The sequence below is a fragment of the Piliocolobus tephrosceles genome, chromosome 7 (assembly GCF_002776525.5).
Source record: "Piliocolobus tephrosceles isolate RC106 chromosome 7, ASM277652v3, whole genome shotgun sequence".
Classification (NCBI taxonomy): domain Eukaryota; kingdom Metazoa; phylum Chordata; class Mammalia; order Primates; family Cercopithecidae; genus Piliocolobus; species Piliocolobus tephrosceles.
The window spans coordinates 91,917,246-91,938,846 of NC_045440.1; the positions used below are offsets into that span (position 1 = coordinate 91,917,246).

Consider the following 21,601-nt stretch of genomic DNA (forward strand, 5'->3'; position numbering starts at 1 on the left):
AGAAGTTTTATAGTTGTCTTATTTCAGTATAATCAGGATGACTAGTATGACATACTGAAACAAATTGCTGCCTTTCTATAAGGCTGCTGAATTTTTATTTCTGTGAATAGGGATGATTTATAATCTAGCTCCTTTTTCTTTGTCACTCTTGTATTGACAAAAAAGTCTTATTTATTGTTTATAATTTTAACCAAATATAGCATTAACATGGGGATCAATAACCCCAGTGCATGAGTTTGATGAACAAAAATAATGACCTCACTTTAAATTACATGAGTTTTTAAATTTTTCATTTCATTTCTTAATTTTCTATTTTAGATTTAAAGGTTACACGTGCAGATTTGTTACATGGGTATATTTTATAATGCTGGAATGTGTGTTTTTCTAGAACCCGTCACCTAAATAGTGAACATTGTACCCAATAGGTAGTTTATCAATCTCCCCTACCCTTTGGGAGTCCCCACTGTCTGTTATTTTCATCTTTATGTTCCTGTGTATCCATTGTTTAGCTCTCACTTTATAAGCGAGAACATGTGGTATTTAATTTTCTGTTTCTGTGTTAATTCACTTAGGATAATGGCTTCCAGCTACATCCATGTTGCTGCAAAGGACATGATTTCATTCTTTTTCATAGCTGCATAGTATTCCATGGTGTCTATGTACCACATTTTCTTTAATCTACCAGTGATAGGCACTTAGGTTGATTCCATGACTTTGCTATTGTGAATAGTGCTGTGATAAACAGGAGTGTAGATGTTTTTTGATAATACGATTTCCTTTCCTTTGGGTAGATAACCAGTAGTGGGATTGCTGTATTGAATGGTAGTTACATCTTTAGTTCTCTGGGAAATCTCCATACTGTTTTCCACAGGGGTTGAACTAATTTACATTCCCACCAGCAGTGTATAAGTGTTCCCTTTTCTCCATATCTTTGGCAACGTCTGTTAATTTTTGGCTTTTTAATCATAGCCATTCTGACTGGTGTGAGATGGTATCTCATTGGATTTTAATTTGCAATAAGTAAGCATTTTCTTCACTTTGCCAAATCCTGATGGAAAGATTGCTGTTTTTGAATCAGGCATTCCCCCCAGCCCCCACCCACCCCTAGTCTTGTGACTGACATCGGAAAGGCCTTATATACCTAGATCGGAGAGTTTCATCAGTGGCACTGTTAACATTTTGAGTTGGATAATTCTTTGTTGTGTCATTGTAAGATGTTTAGCAGCGGCATCTCCTTTCTAAATACCTGTGTCATCATCCTCCAAAGTTGTAAGAACAAAAAATGTCTCCCTGGGAACAAAACTGTCCCCAGTTGAGAACCACTTACTAAATCATAAGTTTTATTGCTAACGAGTTTGGAAAGTTCTAAAGAAAACCATTTAGATCACAAATTGGACACAGTAGGCAGTTAGTCATCTGCTTTACATGACTTTGGCAACTGCTTAATGCCAGACTTTACATGAATCCCCTTTGAAAAAGCTGAATGGACTTTAACTTTTTTTCCTTTCTGTTCATATTCTTACCTATTAAAATGTGTTTATTTGGCTTTTGGGATTACTGATGGTAGCGTTCAGGATAGACTGAGTTGTGCTATGGTAACAACTCAAAAATCTTGGTGTCACATACCAACATGGGAGTGTTTCTTGTATTGCTACATTTTGCAAGTTGGCCAAGGGCCCTGCTCCATGATTTTGTACTGTAGGTCCCAAACTATTGAAGCTGTCACCATCTTAAACTTTATTAGAAGAGAGCATTCTGGAGGATCTCCCTCCAGCAAGTAAATTCTGTGGCTTAGAAGAAACACATCTCATTTCCATTCATTGTCGGAATTAGTCACATGGCTTCACCTAAGTAGGAAAGTGCCCAGAAGTGCAGTCCTACCCTGTGTCCTGAAGGCAGGGAGCTGGAATATTTCGTGAACATTACTGAGCATTATTACATGTACTGGAAATCGTAGTCTTTGTGTTCAGACTTATTTCAGTCTTGACCCTGGCGCTTATTGACTAACTTTTCAGAGCTCCTGTTTACTTACATAAAATAGGAATAATAATGTTTTCCTAGTAGGAGAACTATAAAGATAAGTAGGAATGTTTCAATAATGTATATAGCATATTCTATATAATTTATGGTATTTATGAGAATAATAGTTATTATTTTACAGGTTGGTTATTGGTGTATTATATGTCACCTAAATGGGAGGCAGAAATGTGATAGGCTACTAATCTCTTGGAAAAGTGGAATTGTTAAGGTGGTTTATAAAGCAGAGCCTTGGAATGCTAGAATGAGGGACTGTTTCCCTGTTGCTCTTAGAATTAAGCATGTAGGAAATTTTCAGTAACTTATAGGATATTATGAGACCATTATGAGACCAAGAAATATCTGATATAATAAGGCAAACATTCTGATAGTATTTCTGTTTTGCTTTCTACTGAATATCTCACACTTTGATATTTATATTCTGTTTAGGATTTAGCTGTCAAGATTCTTGATTGACATAGAGGTTGTCAAGTTTGGTTTTGATATTCTTAAACTCTTTTGGTATTGTGGGTGAATTAATGTGAATTAAGGAAATACCTTTCCTAAGGTCCATAAAAAATATTCAAGTGCTTTAAAGAAATATTTTGTGTATGTTGTAATATATTTACAAAGTTTCTTTTAATTATTGCTGAAGAATGATACCCTTTGCACATGGAGCTATTTATTTAAACTTATAATTTTGAATATCTATATATATTTTGTTTTGTTTTGTTCTTTCTTCCTCTCCTCCCCCTGACTCAAAACAGTCTGTATTTGGTCTGTACCATGTCACTGAAACTGCTTCTAAGAGTAATACCAGGAACTGCTAACTTATCCTTAACTAACTGGAAATCTCTGCTGCCTTTAGCACTATAGACTACACTCTCCTTGCAGTTATCTTTTTCCACGATACTACTTGTGATGGTTAAAATCGAGTGTCAACTTGATTGGATGGAAAGATGCAAAGTATTGTTCCTAGGTGTGTCTCTGAGGGTGTTGCCAAAGAAGGTTAACATTTGAGTCAGTGGACTGGGAGAGACAGACCCACCCTCAATCTGGGTGGGCACCATCTAATTAGCTGCCAGCATGGCTAGAATAAAGCAGGCAGAAGAAAGTGGAATGAGCAGACTTGCTGAGTCTTCTCGCCTTCATCTTTCTCCTGTGCTGGATGCTTCCTGCCCTCAAACATCAGACTCCAAGTTCTTCAGCTTTGGGACTCTTGGACTTACCCTAGTGATTTGCCAAGGGCTCCTGGACCTGCATTCTTGGCTTCCCTACTTTTGAAGTTTTGGGACTTGGACTGGCTTCCTTGTTCCTCACGTTGCAAATGGCCTATTATGGGACTTCACTTTATGAGTGAATACTCCTTAATAAACTCCCCTTCATATGTATATCTATCCTATTAGTTCTGCCCCTCTAGGGAACCCTGACTAATACACTACTCTTTGCCAAATGGTTCCTCCTCCTTAGGTGCTGTTCTGGTCTGAGCCTCTTTACCTGAATGTCCTTTAGGATGTTATCCTTGACCTTCTTTTTCACACTTATGTCAGAGCTTCCAAACTGCTGGACTGAATGTGGCTCAGAGACATATTTTGTTAGACCTGTGTAGTGATTTAAAGAAAATAACAGATGTGAGGTAGTTGGTAGCATTTAAGGGGTGATTTCACCAAAAATTCATATTTCCAGCTTCTCTAAAAAAATTAGAATGGCTGTCTACCACTAAGCCAGGATTTCCTTGTGGCAGACTCAGCAAGAGGTGAGCAGTGGCTGGAGGTTTCAAACGGTTTCACCCACCACTGTCTCCACCTGGTCTGCTAACTTAAATTTACTTTCTCAGTCAAAAATACCTAGTTCCAGCTGGACATGGTGGCTCCCGCCTGTAACCCCAGCACTTTGGGAGGCAAAGCCAGTGGATCACCTGAGGTCAGTAGTTCAAGACCAGCCTGGCCAACATGGAGAAACCCTGTCTCTACTAAAAATACAAAATTAGCCGGACCTGGTGGTGCATGCCTGTAATCCCAGCTACTCGGGAGGCTGTGGCAGGAAAATCGCTTGAATTCAGGAGGCAGAGGTTGCATGCAGTAAGCAGAGATTACACTGCTGTACTCCAACCTGGGAGACAGAGCAAGACTATGTCTCAAAAAAAAAAAAAAAAAAAAAAAAAAAGGCTTAGTTTCCATGCCAAAATCTTGACATTATCTTATCCCCTTTTTGGTTTATTCCTTACTTTATTAGACTTTGTAGATGTTTAGCTTTCTTACTGCTTAGTTTATCTCAGTATTCTATTTTGTAATCTATTCATTGCTACTTTTTGTTTTGATGGACTACTTCTGTTTTCTATGTTTAATACTTGGTAAAGCTTCCCCAAAATATAAAAATATATATGTGTATTTATGTATGTGTTTTTAAGTACAATATTGAGAGATTACTCTAGCCTAGTGGTAATTAGATGCTGGTCTGTAAACTGATCTCACTGGCAGCATAACAACATTTAGTATAAGATAGTGAGATTTTCATAAAGCAAATTTAATCAATTTAAGTAAACTTATATATATGTCATCTTCTTTCAACAGAAGGGTTTAAAGTGTCCTTTTATGAATTTGTGGTGGCAGTAGTTGAGAGTGAATAAAAAAAAATGTCCTCACTTGACAAAATTAAGAGTTGGTAACTCTGTATTTCTTACAAATCTCTTTCTGTTTTAAAGTCTGTGAACCAGTAATCTATTTCCAGCCACGTAGCCAGTTTAAGTATCTCTTGTATAACATCTCCAGCAGATCTTTAGCCCCTCATTTGAGCTTCTCTAACAAGAGTGTACTCAGATATCTAAGCAATAAGTTGAAGTAGTGACGGATAAAGAAGAGTATAGTGGCAAGAAAGTGGCATCAGGGAGACAGATCTTTGGCACAGTGGGCACATGTTAGCACCTTTTATCAGTCTCAGGGGTAGTGCTTGCACACTTGAGATTTGTTAACAGAAAGTGGAGCTCTTAATTTAAATGTGTATATGAGATTGTACAACAGCAAACCATTACCTTTTACTGAGCTCTTACTGTGTGCCAGGCAGTGTGCTAAATGCTTTGCATATGTGGCTTATTTATGCCTCATGGAAAGTAGGGGTTACTATTTTCATCCCTATTTTTTAGAGAATGAAAATGAGACTTGAGGACATTGAGAATGAATAACTTGCTTAAGCTACGTAGCTAGTAAGTGACTCTAGAAGGCAGGCTAGTCAGATAGCTAGTAAGTGACTCCAAAAGGTAGGCTTTGAGAATCCCAAGACCTTTAAATCAAACCTTCCATTTCCATATTTAAAAAGAAAACTAACAAAGAGAAACCTAGTACCCTTCTTTATTACAGGACAGAATTTCTACAGCAGTTTTCAAGTATATGAAGCATCTGCTCATGTTTGAAACTTTTACCCCAAGTCTCAGACCACATTTTAAATCACAAAATAAGCTTGCCAAAACAAATCAAGTAAGTACATTGGTTTCTGCCATAACCTGTGTTTATGAACTCCTGTTTTTCATGCATTTTTCCAACTTCCAAAATTTTTAATTTGTCATGGGCCCTTGTCATATTAAGAATTAGCCAGATTATTTTGTATTATAGAATGTTAATAAATGAAACAACCCTTCTCTGCTAATAAAATTAATGATTGTTTCAATTTTAGGGTCCTTGAGTTCCTAGGATACTGTATATTTTAGCATTCTTACAGCACTTTATACTTCCAGAATAGTTTATAATCATTAGTTAGCTGTTTCCCACACAATCTCTGTGGAATAGATTGGCATTCTTTCTTGTTGTTTTACTGATGAGAAGAGAGATAGATACAGGCAATTTGACTGGCTTTCTAAATTTACACAATAAGTCAGTAACCGTCTGGATTAACATTCAACTTTAGATTCCTAGTTTTTTGCTGAGTTCACGGGCTGTTGTTGTCTCAAAAAGCTGGTGATTTTTTCAATTTACCTGCCAAATGGATTGATTTCGGGTTGCTGGGAAAGCTCTAGATGTTGACATTCCATGAGGCTAGCATGTATGGCACAGAGATCAGCAACCCTTTCATTTTCATCTGGTGTCCATAAGGAGTGTGTTTAAGATACAGGTGAAAACTCAAAGGTTTGAAAGAGCAAACTCCATCTCTTTTTCTGAATCTCTCTTTCCTAGATTCTCAGTATCTTAATAAACCTAGACCTGCATCACAGCTGTACCCTGCTAAATATTACACAACTCTCATCTCTCTACATCCTAAATTGTGGCTTATCTAATGTTCCTACAAAGAGACCAGATTCTAGTCACAGTCTTACCCAGGTTATACCTATCACTTTATATCCATCTTGTTTTCCCTATCACCTGAAATAGTACAGAAGCCATTCCTGCCTCCGGTCTTACTCCCTTAAACCATTCTTTTATGCTACTAAAGTGAACTGCCACAAATGCAAATCTGACTACCACTTTCCTGTATCACTTATATTTTTAATTTTTATTTTTTGTATAATCTGATGTTTTGACATCTTAAAAAACCTTTCTGGCTGAGGAGGGGCCGTTCCTACTGGGGTTAGTTGGTTCTTAGAGATAACAAAGGGCAAGTGCAGCCTGGAGCATGACTTTGATATGCAAACTAACCAGACCTCCTCTGTCTGACCCATACACCCTAGGAAACAATAGTCCTTTGCTTTAATCATCCCAGGGCCAGGTACCAGACCACTGGGGACCACCTCTAAATCCCAAAACCCACCAGAATTATTCACACTAGCCAGTCCTAAACTGTTTACCCTTCCCTGCTTTGTATTTTCCACAGGAACTTAAATAAAGACTCTGGCCTAGACTTTCTTTTTTTTTTTTTTGAGACAACAGTCTTGCGCTGTCACCCAGGCTAGAGTACAGTGGTGCGATCTTGGCTCACTGCAAGCTCCGCCTCCTGGGTTCACACCATTCTCCTGCCTCAGCCTCCCGAGTAGCTGGGACTACAGGTGCTTGCCACCACATCCAGCTAATTTGTTTGTATTTTTAGTAGAGATGGGGTTTCACCGTGTCAGCCAGGATGGTCTCAATCTCCTGACCTCATGACCTGCCCGCCTCGGCCTCCCAAAGTGCTGGGATTACAGGTGTGAGCCACCGCGCCTGGCCCTCTGGCCTAGACTTTCTACCCTTGCTACTCTATTCTACCTGCTGACAGTCCCCCAGTCCTTTCCCACGTGGCCCTGCGTGGCATGCCATGCCTTCTGTTTCTAGGGATTCAAGTATAAATTTTCTTCATAACTATCACTTCTTAATCACTTGATTAAAACAAATTCTGGGTATATTTTAATATACTTTCTAACCTAATCCTTATGATGGCTTCTTATTCCCATAGGATGAAGTCTCCTTATCATGGCATTTAAAAGAGGTCTTTCATGACAGGTCCTATTTACTTCTCCAGCGTCACCTCCCATCACTCCTTTCTTTAGATATATGCACTAGAATCAATTATTTATACTCCCCATGGCCTGTGTATTTCATGCCCATGAACATTTTTTTCGTGCTTTTATTTAAATGCTTTTCCACTTCACATTTACTTCATCATCTGGTTAGCTCTTTCTAATCCATTATGACTGGACCCAGCAGTCAATAGCAGGAAATCTTCCTTGAACCAACAGGTCAGACTTTTTGCCACTTTGTGTACTGACACTTCTGCTAGATCTTCTCCTTTGGCTTCTCTGGATTTTAGGGAAGGCATAACACTGGGCACAAAAGTAAACAACCTTATAGAGAGGGCTTAACCAGCTCCCATAGTTATATAAGATCAAATTCCTGTGATGAAACCTATATGCTATATAAATCTGGATATACAATTTGCTGCTACTAAGCCATGAAGTAGGAGCTTTGGAACTGAGCTTGAGTATAAGTTAGAAAGGCCTTGAAGAGACTGTTAACAGGACCCTAATGTCACTTTAGGAAGCTTTTGGTGAAAGTTTAAACAAGGTGAGAGGTATTACTGGAAACTGGAAGAAAGGTGACTCTTGTGACATAGTAGCAGAAATTTTAGCAATGCTGGAAATTTATTTTCCATGAAACAGTGGAAAATAAGTATAGCTCAACTGCATGATCTCACTAAAGAGGTTTCTAGGCACTGTTGAAGGTGCTATCTGGATTCTTCTAGCCTCTATAGCAAAAGACAAAAGGAGAAAGGCAAGCAAGAGAAAAAATTGTTCAATATGAAATAGCCACAACTTTTTGGGTTTGAAAAATACTTTCTTTCATTCCTAACCTCTCCAGACAGTGAATGATGCCAAAATTCAGCAATCTGTTCCACACAGAGCCAATCCAGGGAACTCTGAGTAAAACGATGAAGATGAAAAGGCATAACTATAAAAGGCTTTGTTAAGAACTCAGGAAGCTTGGAGGGTGGTTCCAAGATGGCCGAATAGGAAGAGCTCCAGGCTACAGCTCCCAGAGTGAGTGACATAGAAGACGGGTGATTTCTGCATTTCCAGCTGAGGTACCAGGTTCATCTCACTGGGGTGTGTTGGACAGTGGATGCAGAACAGTGGATGCAGGACAGTGGGTGCAGCCCGCCTAGCGAGAGCTGAAGCAGGGCGAGGCATCGCCTCACCCAGGAAGCGCAAGAGGTAAGAGAATTCCCTTTCCTAGCCAAGAGAAACCATGACACACAGCACCTGGAAAATCGAATCACTCCCACCCTAATACTGCACTTTCCCAAGGGTCTTAGCAAACGTCACACCAGGAGATAATATCCCACGCCTGGCTCGGAGGATGCCACGCCCATGGGGCCTCCCTTATTGCTAGCACAGCAGTCTGAGATCTAACTGCAAGGTGACAGGAAGGCTGGGGGAGGGGCGCCTGCCATTGTTGAGGCTTGAGTAGGTAAACAAAGCATCTAGGAAACTCGAACTGGGTGGAGCCCACTGCAGCTCAAGGAGGCCTACCTGCCTCTGTAGACTCTACCTCTGGGGACAGGGCATAGCCAAACAAAAGGCAGCAGAAACCTCTACAGATGTAAATGTCCTGGTCTGACAGCTTTGAAGACGGTAGTGGTTCTCCCAGCACGGAGTTTGAGATGTGAGAACAGACAGACTGCCTCCTCAAGTGGGTCCCTGACCCCCAAGTAGCCTAACGGGGAGGCACCCGCCAGTAGGGATAGACTGACACCTCACATGACCAGGTACCTCTCTGAGATGAAGCTTCCAGAGGAACAATCAGGCAGCAACATTTGCTGTTCAGCAATATTCACTCTTCTGCAGCCTCCACTGCTGATACCCAGGCAAACAGGGTCTGGAGTGGACCTTGAGCAAACTCTAACAGACATGCAACTGAGGGTCCTGACTGTGAGAAGGAAAACTAACAGAAAGGACATCCACACCAAAACCCCATCTGTATGTCACCATCATCAAAGACCAAAGGTAGATAAAACCACAAAGATGGGGAAAAAACAGAGCAGAAAAGCTGAAAATTCTAAAAATCAGAGCGCCTCTCCCCCTCCAAAGGAATGCAGCTCTTTGCTGGCAATGGAACAAAGCTGGATGGAGAATGACTTTGACGAGTTGAGAGAAGAAGGCTTCAGATGATCAAACTTCTCAGAGCTAAAGGAGGAAGTTCGAACCCATTGCAAAGAAGATAAAAACCTTGAAAAAAGATTAGACAAAGGGCTAACTAGAATAACCAACGTAGAAAAGTCCTTACATGACCTGACAGAGCTGAAAATCGTGGCACAAGAACTATATAACAAATGCATAAGCTTCAGTAACCAATTTGGTCAACTGGAAGAAAGCGTATCAGTGATTGAAGATCAAAGGAATGAAATGAAGTGAGAAGAGAAGTTTAGATAAAAAAGAGTAAAAAGAAACAAACAAAGCCTCTAAAAAATATGGGACTACGTGAAAAGACCAAATAAATCTATGTCTGATTGGTGTACCTGAAAGTGACAGGGAGAGTGGAACTGAGTTGGAAAACACTCTTCAGTAGAACTTCCCTAACCTAGCAAGGCAGGCCAACATCCAAATTCAGGAAATACAGAGAATGCCACCAAGATATTCCTTGAGAAGAGCAACTCCAAGATACATAATTGTCAGATTCACCAAAGTTAAAATGAAGGAAAAAATCTTGAGGGCAGCCAGAGAGAAAGGTCGGGTTACTCACAAAGGGAAGCTCATCAGACTAACAGTGGATCACTCGGCAGAAACTCTACAAGCCAGAAGAGAGTGGGGGCCAATATTCAACATTCTTAAAGAAACGAATTTTCAACCCAGAATTTCATATCCAACCAAACTAAGTTTCATAAGTGAAGGAGACATAAAATCTTTTACAGACAAGCAAATGCTGAGAGATTTTGCCATCACCAGGCCTGCCCTACAAGAGCTCCTGAAGGAAGCACTAAACTTGGAAAGGAGCAACTGGTACCAGCCACTGCAAAAACATGCCAAATTGTAAAGACCATCGATGGTAGGAAGAACCTGCATCAACTAATGAGCAAAATAACCAGCTAACATCATAATGACAGGATCAAATTCACACATAATAATATTAACCTTAAATATAAATGGGCTAAATACTTCAATTAAAAGACAGACTGGCAAATTGGATAAAGAGTGAAGACCCATCTCACATGCAGAGACACACATAGGGTCAAAGTAAAGGGATGGAGGAAGATCTACCAAGCAAATGGAAGATAAACAAACAAACAAAAGGCAGGGGTTGCAATCCTAGTCTCTGATAAAACAGACTTTAAACCAACAAAGATCAAAAGAGATAAGGCCATTTACATAATGGTAAAGGGATCAATTCATCAAGAAGAGCTAACTCTCCTAAATATGTATGCACCCAATATAGGAGCACCCAGATTTATACAGCAAGTCCTTAGAGACTTACAAAGAGACTTAGACTCCCACACAATAATAATGGGTGACTTTAACACCCCACTGTCAACATTAGACAGATCAAGGAGACAGAAAGTTAACAAGGATGTCCAGGAATTGAACTCAGCTCTGCACCAAGTGGACCTAATAGACATCTACAGAACTCTCCACCCCAAATCAACAGAATATACATTCTTGTCAGCACCACATCACACTTATTCCAAAATTGACCACATAGTTGGAAGTAAAGCACTCCTCAGCAAATGTAAAAGAACAGAAATTATAACAAACTGTCTCTCAGACCACAGTGCAATCAAACTAGAACCCAGGATTACAAAACTCACTCAAAACCTCTCAAATACATGGAAACTAAACAACCTGCTCCTGAATGACTACTGGGTACATAAAGAAATGAAGGCAGAAGCAAGAGCAAACACATTCAAAAGCTAGCAAAAGGCAAGAAATAACCTAAGATCAGAGCAGAACTGAAGGAGATAGGGACACAAAAAACCCTCCAAAAAATCAATGAATCCGGGAGCTGGTTTTTTGAAAAGATCAACAGAATTGAAAGACCTCTGGCAAGACTAATAAAGAAGAAAAGAGAGAAGAATCAAATAGATGCAATAAAAAATGATAAAGGGGATATCACCACTGACCCCACAGAAATACAAACTACCATCAGAGAATACTATAAACACCTCTACGCAAATAAACTAAAAAACCTAGAAGAAATGAATACATTCCTGGACACATATGCTCTCCCGGGACTAAACCAGGAAGAAGTTGAATGCCTGAATAGAACAATAGCAGGCTCTGAAATTGAGGCAATAATTAATAGCCAACCAACCAAAAAAAGTCCAGGACCAGACGGATTCACAGCCGAATTCTACTAGAGGTACAAGGAGGAGCTTATACCATTCCTTCTGAAACTGTTCCAATCAATATAAAAAGGGAGAATCCTCCCTAACTCATTTTTTGAGGTGTACATCATCCTGATACTGAAGCCTGGCAGAGACACAACAAAAAAAGAGAATTTTAGACCAATATCCCTGGTGAACATTGATGCAAAAATCCTCCATAAAATACTGGCAAACCGAATCCAGCAGCACATTGAAAAGCTTATCCACCATGATCAAGTGGACTTTATCCCTGGGATGCAAGGCTGGTTCAACATACATGAATCAATAAACGTAATCCAACATATAAACAGAACCAAAGCCAAAAACCACATGATTATCTCAATAGATGCAGAAAAGACCTTTGACAAAATTCAACAGCACTTCATGCTAAAAACTCTCAATAAATTCGGTATCGATGGAACGTATCTCAAAATAGTAAGAGCTCTTTATGACAGACTCAACAGCCAATATCACACTGAATGGGCAAAAACTGGAAGCATTCCCTTTGAGAACTGGCGCAAGACAGGGATGCCCTCTTTCACTCCTGTTCACTCCTTTTCACTCCTATTCCACATAGTGTTGGAAGTTCTGGCCAGGGCAATCAGGCAAGAGAAAGAAATAAAGGGTATTCAGTTAGGAAAAGAGGAAGTCGAATTGTCCCTGTTTGCAGATGACATGATTGTATATTTAGAAAACCCCACTGTCTCAGCCCAAAATCTCCTTAAGCTAATTAGCAACTTCAGCAAAGTCTCAGGATACAAAATCAATGTGCAAAAATGACAAGCATTCTTACACACCAGTAACAGACAAACAGAGAGCCAAATCATGAATGAGCTCCCATTCACAATTGCTTCAAATAGAATAAAATACCTAGGAATCCAACTTACAAGGGATGTGAAGGACCTCTTCAAGGAGAACTAAAAACCACTGCTCAATGAAATAAAAGAGGACACAAACAAATGGAAGAACATTCCATGCTCATGGATAGGAAGAATCAATATCGTGAAAATGGCTATACTGCCCAAGGTAGTTTATAGATTCAATTTATAGATTCAATGCCATCCCCATTAAGCTACCCATGACTTTCTTCACAGAATTGGAAAAAACTACTTTAAAGTTCATATGGAACTAAAAAAGAGCCTGCATTGCCAAGACAATCCTAAGCCAAAAGAACAAAGCTGGAGGCATCATGCTACCTGACTTCAAACTATACTACAAGGCTACAGTAACCAAAACAGCATGGTACTGGTACCAAAACAGAGATATAGACCAATGGAATAGTACAGAGCCCTCAGAAATAATACCACACATCTACAACCATTTGATCTTTGACAAACTTGACAAAAACAAGAAATGGGGAAAGGATTCCCTATTTAATAAATGGTGCTGGGAAAATTGGCTAGCCATAAGTAGAAAGCTGAAACTGGATCCCTTCCTTACACCTTATATGAAAGTTAATTCAAGATGGATTAGAGACTTAAATGTTAGACCTAAAACCATAAAAACTCTAGAAGAAAACCTAGGCAGTACCATTCAGGACATAGGCATGGGCAAGGACTTCATGTCTAAAACACCAAAAGCAATGGCAACAAAAGCCAGAATTGATAAATGGGATCTAATTAAACTAAAGAGCTTCTGCACAGCAAAAGAAACTACCATCAGAGTGAACAGGCAACCTACAGAATGGGAGAAAATTTTTGCAATCTACTCATCTGACAAAGGGCTAATATCCAGAACCTACAAAGAACTCAAACAAATTTACAAGAAAAAAACAACCTCATCAAAAAGTGGGCAAAGGATATGAACAGACACTTCTCAAAAGAAGATATTTATGAAGCCAACAGACACATTTTAAAAAAGCTCATCATCACTCGCCATCAGAGAAATGCAAATCAAAACCACAATGAGACACCATCTCACACCACTTAGCATGGCGATCGTTAAAAAGTCAGGAAACAACAGGTGCTGGAGAGGATGTGGAGAAATAGGAAATCTTTTACACTGTTGATGGGACTGTAAACTAGTTCAACCATTGTGGAAGACAGTGTGGCAATTCCTCAAGGATCTAGAACTAGAAATACCATTTGACCCAGCCATCCCATTACTGGCTATATACCCAAAGGATTATAAATCATGCTGCTATAAAGACACAAGCACACGTATGTTAATTGCAATACTATTCACAATAGCAAAGACTTGGAACCAACCCAAATGTCCATCAGTGATAGACTGAATTAAGAAAATGTGGCACATATACACCATGGAATATTATGCAATCATAAAAAAGGATAAGTTCATGTCCTTTGTAGGGACATGGATACAGCTGTAAACCATCATTCTCAGCAAACTATCGCAAGAATAGAAAACCAAACACCACATGTTATCGCTCATACATGGGAATTGAACAGTGAGATCACTTGGACACAGGAAGGGGAACATCACACACCGGTGCCTTTTGTGGGATTGAGGGAGGGGGAAGGGATAGCATTAGGAGATACACCTAATGTAAATGACGAGTTAATGGGTGTAGCACACCAACATGGCACATGTATACATATGTAACAAACCTGCACGTTGTGCACATGTACCCTAGAACTTTTTAAATGTATAATAAAAAAATAAAAAGAACTCAGGAAGGTTAAATATGCTGTCTTACCAATAAACAATAGGGTCCCTAAAAATCTTAACGATAATGTCTCACAGCAGTTTCACATGAGAACCAAAGATAGAGGTGGGCCATCCAAAAGAGATTTGTGGGTGTGGTTTTTGTTGGATGGAGTAAATTATAAACTATTTTAAAAGAAACCCATGAAGTTTTTAAATGATTTGCATCAGGTTGGATTGAAAAGGACAATAAAATGAAAAGATAAACCTTCATGCACTGTTAGTAGGAGTGTAAAATGGTGTAGCCACCGGAAAATCTGCCAGTACCTCAAAAGACGGAACACAGAGGTACCATATGACCTAATAATTCCACCCCTAGGTATATACCCACGAGAATGAAAACATATCCACATAAAAAGTTGTACACAGATGTTTATAGCAGCTTATTTGTAATAACCAAAAAGTAGAAACACTGTAAATGCCCATCAGCTGATGAGTGGAAATGTAAACTGTGATGTATTCATACAATTGAATATTATTTGACAACAAAAATAAATGCAGTGCCAGTACATGCTGTAACATGTATAAGCCTTTGTATTAGTCTGTTTCGGCAGTTCTATAAAGAAATACCTGAGACTGGGTAATTTATAAATAAAAGAGGTTTAATTAGCTCAGAGTTCTGCAGGTTGTAAAGTAAGTGTAGTAGCTTCTGCTTCTGCGGAGGCCTGAGGAATTTTCCAGTCATGGTGCAAGGCAAAAGAGAAGCAAGGCACATTTCACATGGCTGGAGCAGGAGGGAGTGGGGGAAGGTGCCACCGCTTTTAAACAAACAGATCTCACAGTAACTCACTAATATGAGGACAGTACCAAGAGGGAAATCTGCCCCCATGATCCAATCACTTCTCACCTCTCAACAGATCCCATCTCCAACACAGGATTACATTTTGATATGAGATTTGGGTGGGGACACAGATCCAAAGCATCTCAGCCATGAAAACATGCTAAGTAAAGTAAGCCAGTCACGAAAGTCCACATGTTATATAATTTCATCTATATACAATCCCCAGAATAGGCAAATCTATACAGATAAAAAGTAGATTTATGGTTGCCTAGGGTTGGGGTAAATGGGAGGAATGGAAAGTGATTCTTAAAGGCTTCAGGCTTTCTTTTGGAAATGATGAAAATATTCGAAAATGGATTATGGTGGTAGTTACACAAGTTGGTGAATATGCTAAGGAACCATCGACTTGTATAGTTTAAATGGTTGAATTAATGGTATGTGAATTTTATCTCAATAAAGCTATTATCAAAAAGGAATTAAAATGAAGAGAGGCCCTTGAACTTCTATGGACAGGAAGCAGACTGAGGAAAATATTTGGCAAACATGGGCTACATTTTATGGAAAAGGAAAGAAATTCAGAGGATGGAATCAAGAGCCCAAATAGGGGAACCAAAAACTAATCCCAGGCAGTACATGTGGGCGGGGTGCAGTCGCTCACTCCTGTAATCCCAGCACTTTGGGAGGCTGAGGCAGGTGGATCACTTGAGGGCAGGAGTTCAAGACCAGCCTGGCCAACATGGCGAAAGCTTGTCTCTACTAAAAATACAAAAATTAGCCAGGCATAGCGGCATGTGCCTGTAATCTCAGCTACTCGGGAGGCTGAGGCAGGAGAATTGCTTTAACCCAGGAGGCAGAGGTTGCAGTTAGCTGAGATCGTGCCACTGCACTCCAGCCCGAGTGAAAGAGTGAGACTCCATCTCAAAAGCCAAAAACAAACGAACAAAAAATGACAACCTTGTGCCTCATTTGATTTCAGAATTGCTATAAACCAGTGGCTACTTTGTTCCTCTGATTTTTCCTTTTTTTTTTTTTGAATGGGACTAACTATTGCCTGCCGTTTGTTTTGCCTATGTTGTATTCTAGGTACATGTGGACAGATAACTTGTCTCTTTAGTTGATAGGTCTTCAGGTCAAGATGAACTGCACTCAAGCTGAACTCAAGGAACTGCCTCAGAGGAGCTTCATCCACCTTCGTACCTAACTTAGATGACAAGATCTTTGGACCTGATGTTCTAAATAGATGAAACTTTGGGGGAAGGGGGTTTTGCAGGAAGAGTGTCTCTGTTTTGCACATGGGAGGAATGTAAACAGCTCATGGCTGCAGGGTGGATTGTGGTGGGTTTTAAAACATGTCCACAAATTTTTGGTTACTAGCCTTCAAGAGGAAGAGTCTAATTTGTCTTCCTTTGAATATGAGCTCATTTCCGTGACTTGGTTCTAATGAATAAAATGTGGTAGAGGTGATTCTGTATGACTTCTGAAGTAAAGTCATGAAAGTAATACAGCTTCCACTCCACTTTCTCTCTTGGGATGCTTAACCTTCAAACCAAGCCACCATGTTGGGAGGAAGTCCAAGCCACATTGGAGAGGCTGCATGTAGAGGCTGACCACCCTAAGGCCCTAGCCAACAAGAAGTGTCTACCACCAGATGTGGGTTAGTGAACCTTTAGATGGTTTCTGCCCCAGACTTTGAGCTGCTATAGCTGTCACTAAGAACTATAGGCAAGCCCTGCCCAGATTGAGATTTGTCAATAAAGGCCGGGCATGGTGGCTCACGCCTGTAATCCCAGCACTTTGGGAGGCCAAGGCAGGCGGATCACGAGGTCAGGAGATCGAAGCCATCCTGGCTAGAACAGTGAAACCCTATCTCTAGTAAAAATACAAAAAATTAGCTGGGCGTGGTGGTGGGCGCCTGTAGTCCCAGCTACTTGGGAGACTGGGGCAGGAGAATGACGTGAACCCAGTAGGCAGAGCTTGCAGTGAGCTGAGATCGTACCACTGCACTCCAGCCTGGGTGACAGAGTGAGACTCTGTCTCAAAAACAAAACAAAACAAAACAAAAAAACAGATTGGTCAATAAAATAAATGTTTTAGGCCATTAAGATGTGTGGTGGTTTGTTTCCCAGTGATAGATAACTGGAACAGGCAGTATGAATAGGATTGATTATATATTGAAAGTAAGGGAGAAGAAACACTCAAGAATGTTAACCAGGTTTTCTAGGTTCAGCAGATTAACAGAAAGCAGTGTCAGATTGTATTGGTTGGTTTACCCACTTAAAGCAGTAACAAATTTCCAGTTTGGACAGTGTCAGCTGGGATGCTAGCCACCCAATAGTTACTTAAGAGGTGATGATTGTCACAGATTTTTTTTTTTTTTTAAACAAAGCCTTGTGATCAGTTTGTTTTGATAGTAACAGCTTTATTATTCTTAGGAAACAAATAGTATCAAAGTAAAGAAGACGAAGTATAGGTTTGGAAGAGGGAAGGCAAACAGCAGTGATTAAGAAGCTGAAAAATTATTTTATCTGTCATTCTAGCAACTGAAAGTCACTATTAGCACCTCTTGATTTACTGTTATGATATTAATATTCATTATAATCCATTTAAAAATTTAATGATCCTTTTTTAGAATTCTGGCACTTGCTTTTACTCTCTTACTGGAAGAGGTCTTGTCTCTAATAGCATTCTCTCAGTGAGCCTTTCCTGGTCATCCTGTTTAAAATTGTAAACTTCTCATTTCCCACACTCCCTATTTCTCTTTTCTGCTTAGTTTTTTTCCCTTGGCATCAAATCACCATCTAACATAGTAGATTTACCTATCTGATTGTTTTTCTTCCCCTACTAGAATGGAATTTCCTTGAGAACAGAAATTTTTATCTTTTTCATTCACTCCTGCAACAGTGTTGACTATGTAGTAGGTGCTCAGTAAATATTTGTTAAATAAATATATACAGTGATTTCTGAATGCCAAAGGAAGGATTGATTTCTGTTCAGATCACTTTCAGTGCAGAATGTATTTTATAATGTTTAGGTTTTTGGAAATCCACATCTAAGTGTGTCACATACATGTGTAATCCTAATGCCTCTAAGATGCATCCTATCTGGGTGCTGATGGGGTTGTGATAATAATAAAATGTTACTGGCTACAGCTCCCCTCCCTCTCCTTTTTGTTCCTGTTTTAATGTTTTATTTGGAAATTTTTAAACATATGCAAAAATAAGACTAATATAATGAATGCTGATATAGTTTGGATTTGTGTCCCCTCCAAAATCTCATGTTCAATTATAATCCCCAGTGTTGGAGACGGGGCCTGGTGGGAGGTGATTGGATCCTGGGGGTGGAGTTCTCATGAATGGATTAGCATCTCCTCAGTGCTGTTCTGCTTATAGTCAGTGAGTGAGTTATCCTGAGATCTGGTTGTTTAAATGTTAGCACCTCCTTCCTCTCTGTCTTCCTCTGGCTCTGGCCATCTGAAGTGTTGGCTCCCCCTTTGCCTTCCACCATTATTGTAGGTTTCCTTAGGGCTCCCCAGAAGCTGAGCAGATGCCAACACCATGCTTCCTGTATAGCCTGCAGAACTGCGAGCCAATTAAATCTCTTTTCTTTATAAATTACGTAGTCTCAGGTATTTCTTTATAGTAGTGCAAGAATGGACTAATACAACCCCCTATGTGTCTATTACTCAGCATTAATAATTATCAACATTTTGTCAATCTTGTTTGATCAGTTTCTTCCACCCACTTTTCCCCTAGATTATTTTAAGGAAAACTCAAGATATCATTTTATTTCACTTGAAAATTTCAGTATGCATTTCTGAATGTTAAGCACATTTAAAATAAATACTACCACCATACCATTTTCACACGTAACAGAATTAATTTCTCTCATCTAATAGCCCATGTACAAATTTCCCTGAGATATTTGTATTCAATTGAAGATTCAAATACAGTCCAGACATTGCATTTAGCTGTTATTTGCCCTAAGTTTCACTTACATCATAACAGTTTTCCCTCCTTTTTATTAATGCCTTTCATTTGTTGGTGAAACCTTGTGACATGGGACCAGGGACCAGTCCTGTAGAATCTTCCATGTTATAGATTTGACTGAGTGTTTCCCTATAATGAACTTAACTTATTCTCTGGTTCTCTTTGTTTGTAAATCGTAGTTAGATCTTGAAGCCATGATTAGTTTCAGATTTAATTTTTGGGCAGGAACATTTCATAGGTGGTGCTGCTGTGTACTTTTTAATTCATTACTTCATGGCTTATAATGTGATTGTCTCAATTTTATTGATGCTAAAGTTGATTAGTGGGTTATTAACCTGATCACTTGATTATAAAGTTCCTCATCAACCTTTCATCTAATACTTTTAGTCTCCAATTATGATTTTTGCATAGCTCCATTATTTTATTAGAATTTGCAAAAATTGTGATTATTCTAAAGTTATTTTTTCTTTCTCATTTATTAGTTTTGATTCTTGTGAAAAAGAACTTTATTAACTATTAAGATATATTTAAGTACAATTTGTCGTGGAAGAGCAGAATAAATGCTTATATTTTTTCCTTTATCAATTTTCAGACTGAGTTGGTGCACTAGTAATTCCCAGTGTGAGTAATGTTTCTTTTTAAAAACTGCCATATGAACTCAGATTTTAATGTATTTTGATATGTCTCAGTCTACTGTAGATTATTTTTTTCTGATCCTTAATATTTTCCATCTTAGACTAGTGGGAGCTCCTAGAAATTCACTTCTGTGTCCTCATTAATCTCTAATGACTTCAACATTGTGGTATAAGCTATTTTAGGCTTACCTGATGCATTTCCTGCCCCAAACCTGGACCAGCTACTTTCCCTTCATATCTTTCACATAGGAAAATAATCTAATGCTTCCCCCCTTCAACATGGTGGATCTCAGAATATTCTTGCTTCTATGACACACCAATTCTGTAATTAGAGGTTCTAAAGCTGTAATAAAGAACTCTAATCTCTAATGGTTACCTTCTTTGTTTTCTACTTCTTTTCTAAGATCATGACTGAGAGATTATTAATAAAAGCATTGAGTGGTGGTAAAAACACGAAGATCATTACTTTGAATGGGAAGAAGATGACAAAGATGCCCTCAGCATTAGGAAAACTGCCTGGCCTGAAGACTCTAGTCCTTCAGAATAACCTAATCCCTAAAGTGTGCCCAGAGTTACGCACCTTGACCCAGGTGAGGAACAATGTTTTGTTGTTGTTGTTTGGTATTGAAGATGGAAAACAGGAAGAGAGAAAAAAGAGGTAAGAGACAGAACAATAACACTTCAACCTGTGGAGACTTCGATCTCTGGAGACTTAATGTGGAGTGTTGCAGGAGAGGCATCAGAAGGCTTTATCCCTTAGGGAATTCCATGTGGTAGGGAGAGGTGTTTCAATTTATTCATGTGCTCTTTGGCCCACGTCTGGAATCAGGGGACTGGGTCTCTGCCACACTCATCTTTCTAGAGGCTGTCATCTGGAAAGGGGTTGGAAACCTGGATCTGCTCATCTACCTTGGGGGCTCACATCTGGAAGTAGTTTTGCGGATCCAGGAGATGATGTTCACCCTGGGGACTGTCCTGAAGCTTTTGCTTATGGAATGGAGAGACATTTAGGATGTAGGAAGGGAGTTCCTTTTCAATTTCCTAGGGCAGGGTGAAACTTTGAAATGGCATGTTGGCAGGGAGTAGGAAGGAAGGGACATTTATTTCTCTTGAAATAGTCTTTAAAGGAAGGTTAATATTCTAAATAAAAAATATTATTTTTTAAAGAGCAATAGCTGACATGAATGAATCCCAGATGCTTGTGTTAAACCTTTCTGCCTAACAATGTGAAACTCTAGCTGCCAAAAAACTTGAGGTTGAGAGAAGACAAGGGATATTAACTTTGTAATTTTCTTTTTGTTCACTTCTGAATTGTCATCAGCACAGGAAGAACCTATAAGCAGCTAAGGCATTGTAACTCATTAATTTTGAGTTTACAGTTCCAAAAAATAAATCTGTACTTTCTTACTTTCACCCTACCTCATTTCCTTTTAGGTTTAAGAAATTGAGTTTGTAATCTGCAGTTGTATCTTTGTAAGAAATAGGGTAACATTTACAAATTCCCCACTTCATTAGTAATTGCAGAAAGTACACTTGTAGTTACAAGACAACAAGGACTTGGAATTTTTTAATAGGAAAGAGGAGTTTCTACGCAAAAGAATTTGGGACTTGACTGAGTCATAAACCTATTCTCTCCCTCTATTTGAATTTATTTCCATTAAAGTAATACCATTGGTTACAGAGAATTAAATATTACAAAAAGTGTATAACAAGAAGCTATCTTCTATCCTACTTCCCCCATCCCCAATCCTGATCTCCATATATAA

General features: G+C 39.2%; 1 protein-coding gene across 1 annotated transcript in view; it reads left to right on the forward strand.

The window, feature by feature from the left end:
• The first annotated feature begins 4,264 nt into the window (after nucleotides 1–4,264).
• LRRC69 (leucine rich repeat containing 69) overlaps nucleotides 4,265–21,601 on the forward strand; it is a 118,875-nt gene continuing 101,538 nt past the window's right edge. The window contains exons 1-3 of the mRNA XM_026454917.1: nucleotides 4,265–5,489; nucleotides 8,274–8,626; nucleotides 20,240–20,425. Coding sequence (XP_026310702.1) covers nucleotides 20,243–20,425 — 183 coding nt within the window. The 5' untranslated portion in view covers nucleotides 4,265–5,489; nucleotides 8,274–8,626; nucleotides 20,240–20,242. The remainder of the gene's footprint in view (nucleotides 5,490–8,273; nucleotides 8,627–20,239; nucleotides 20,426–21,601) is intronic.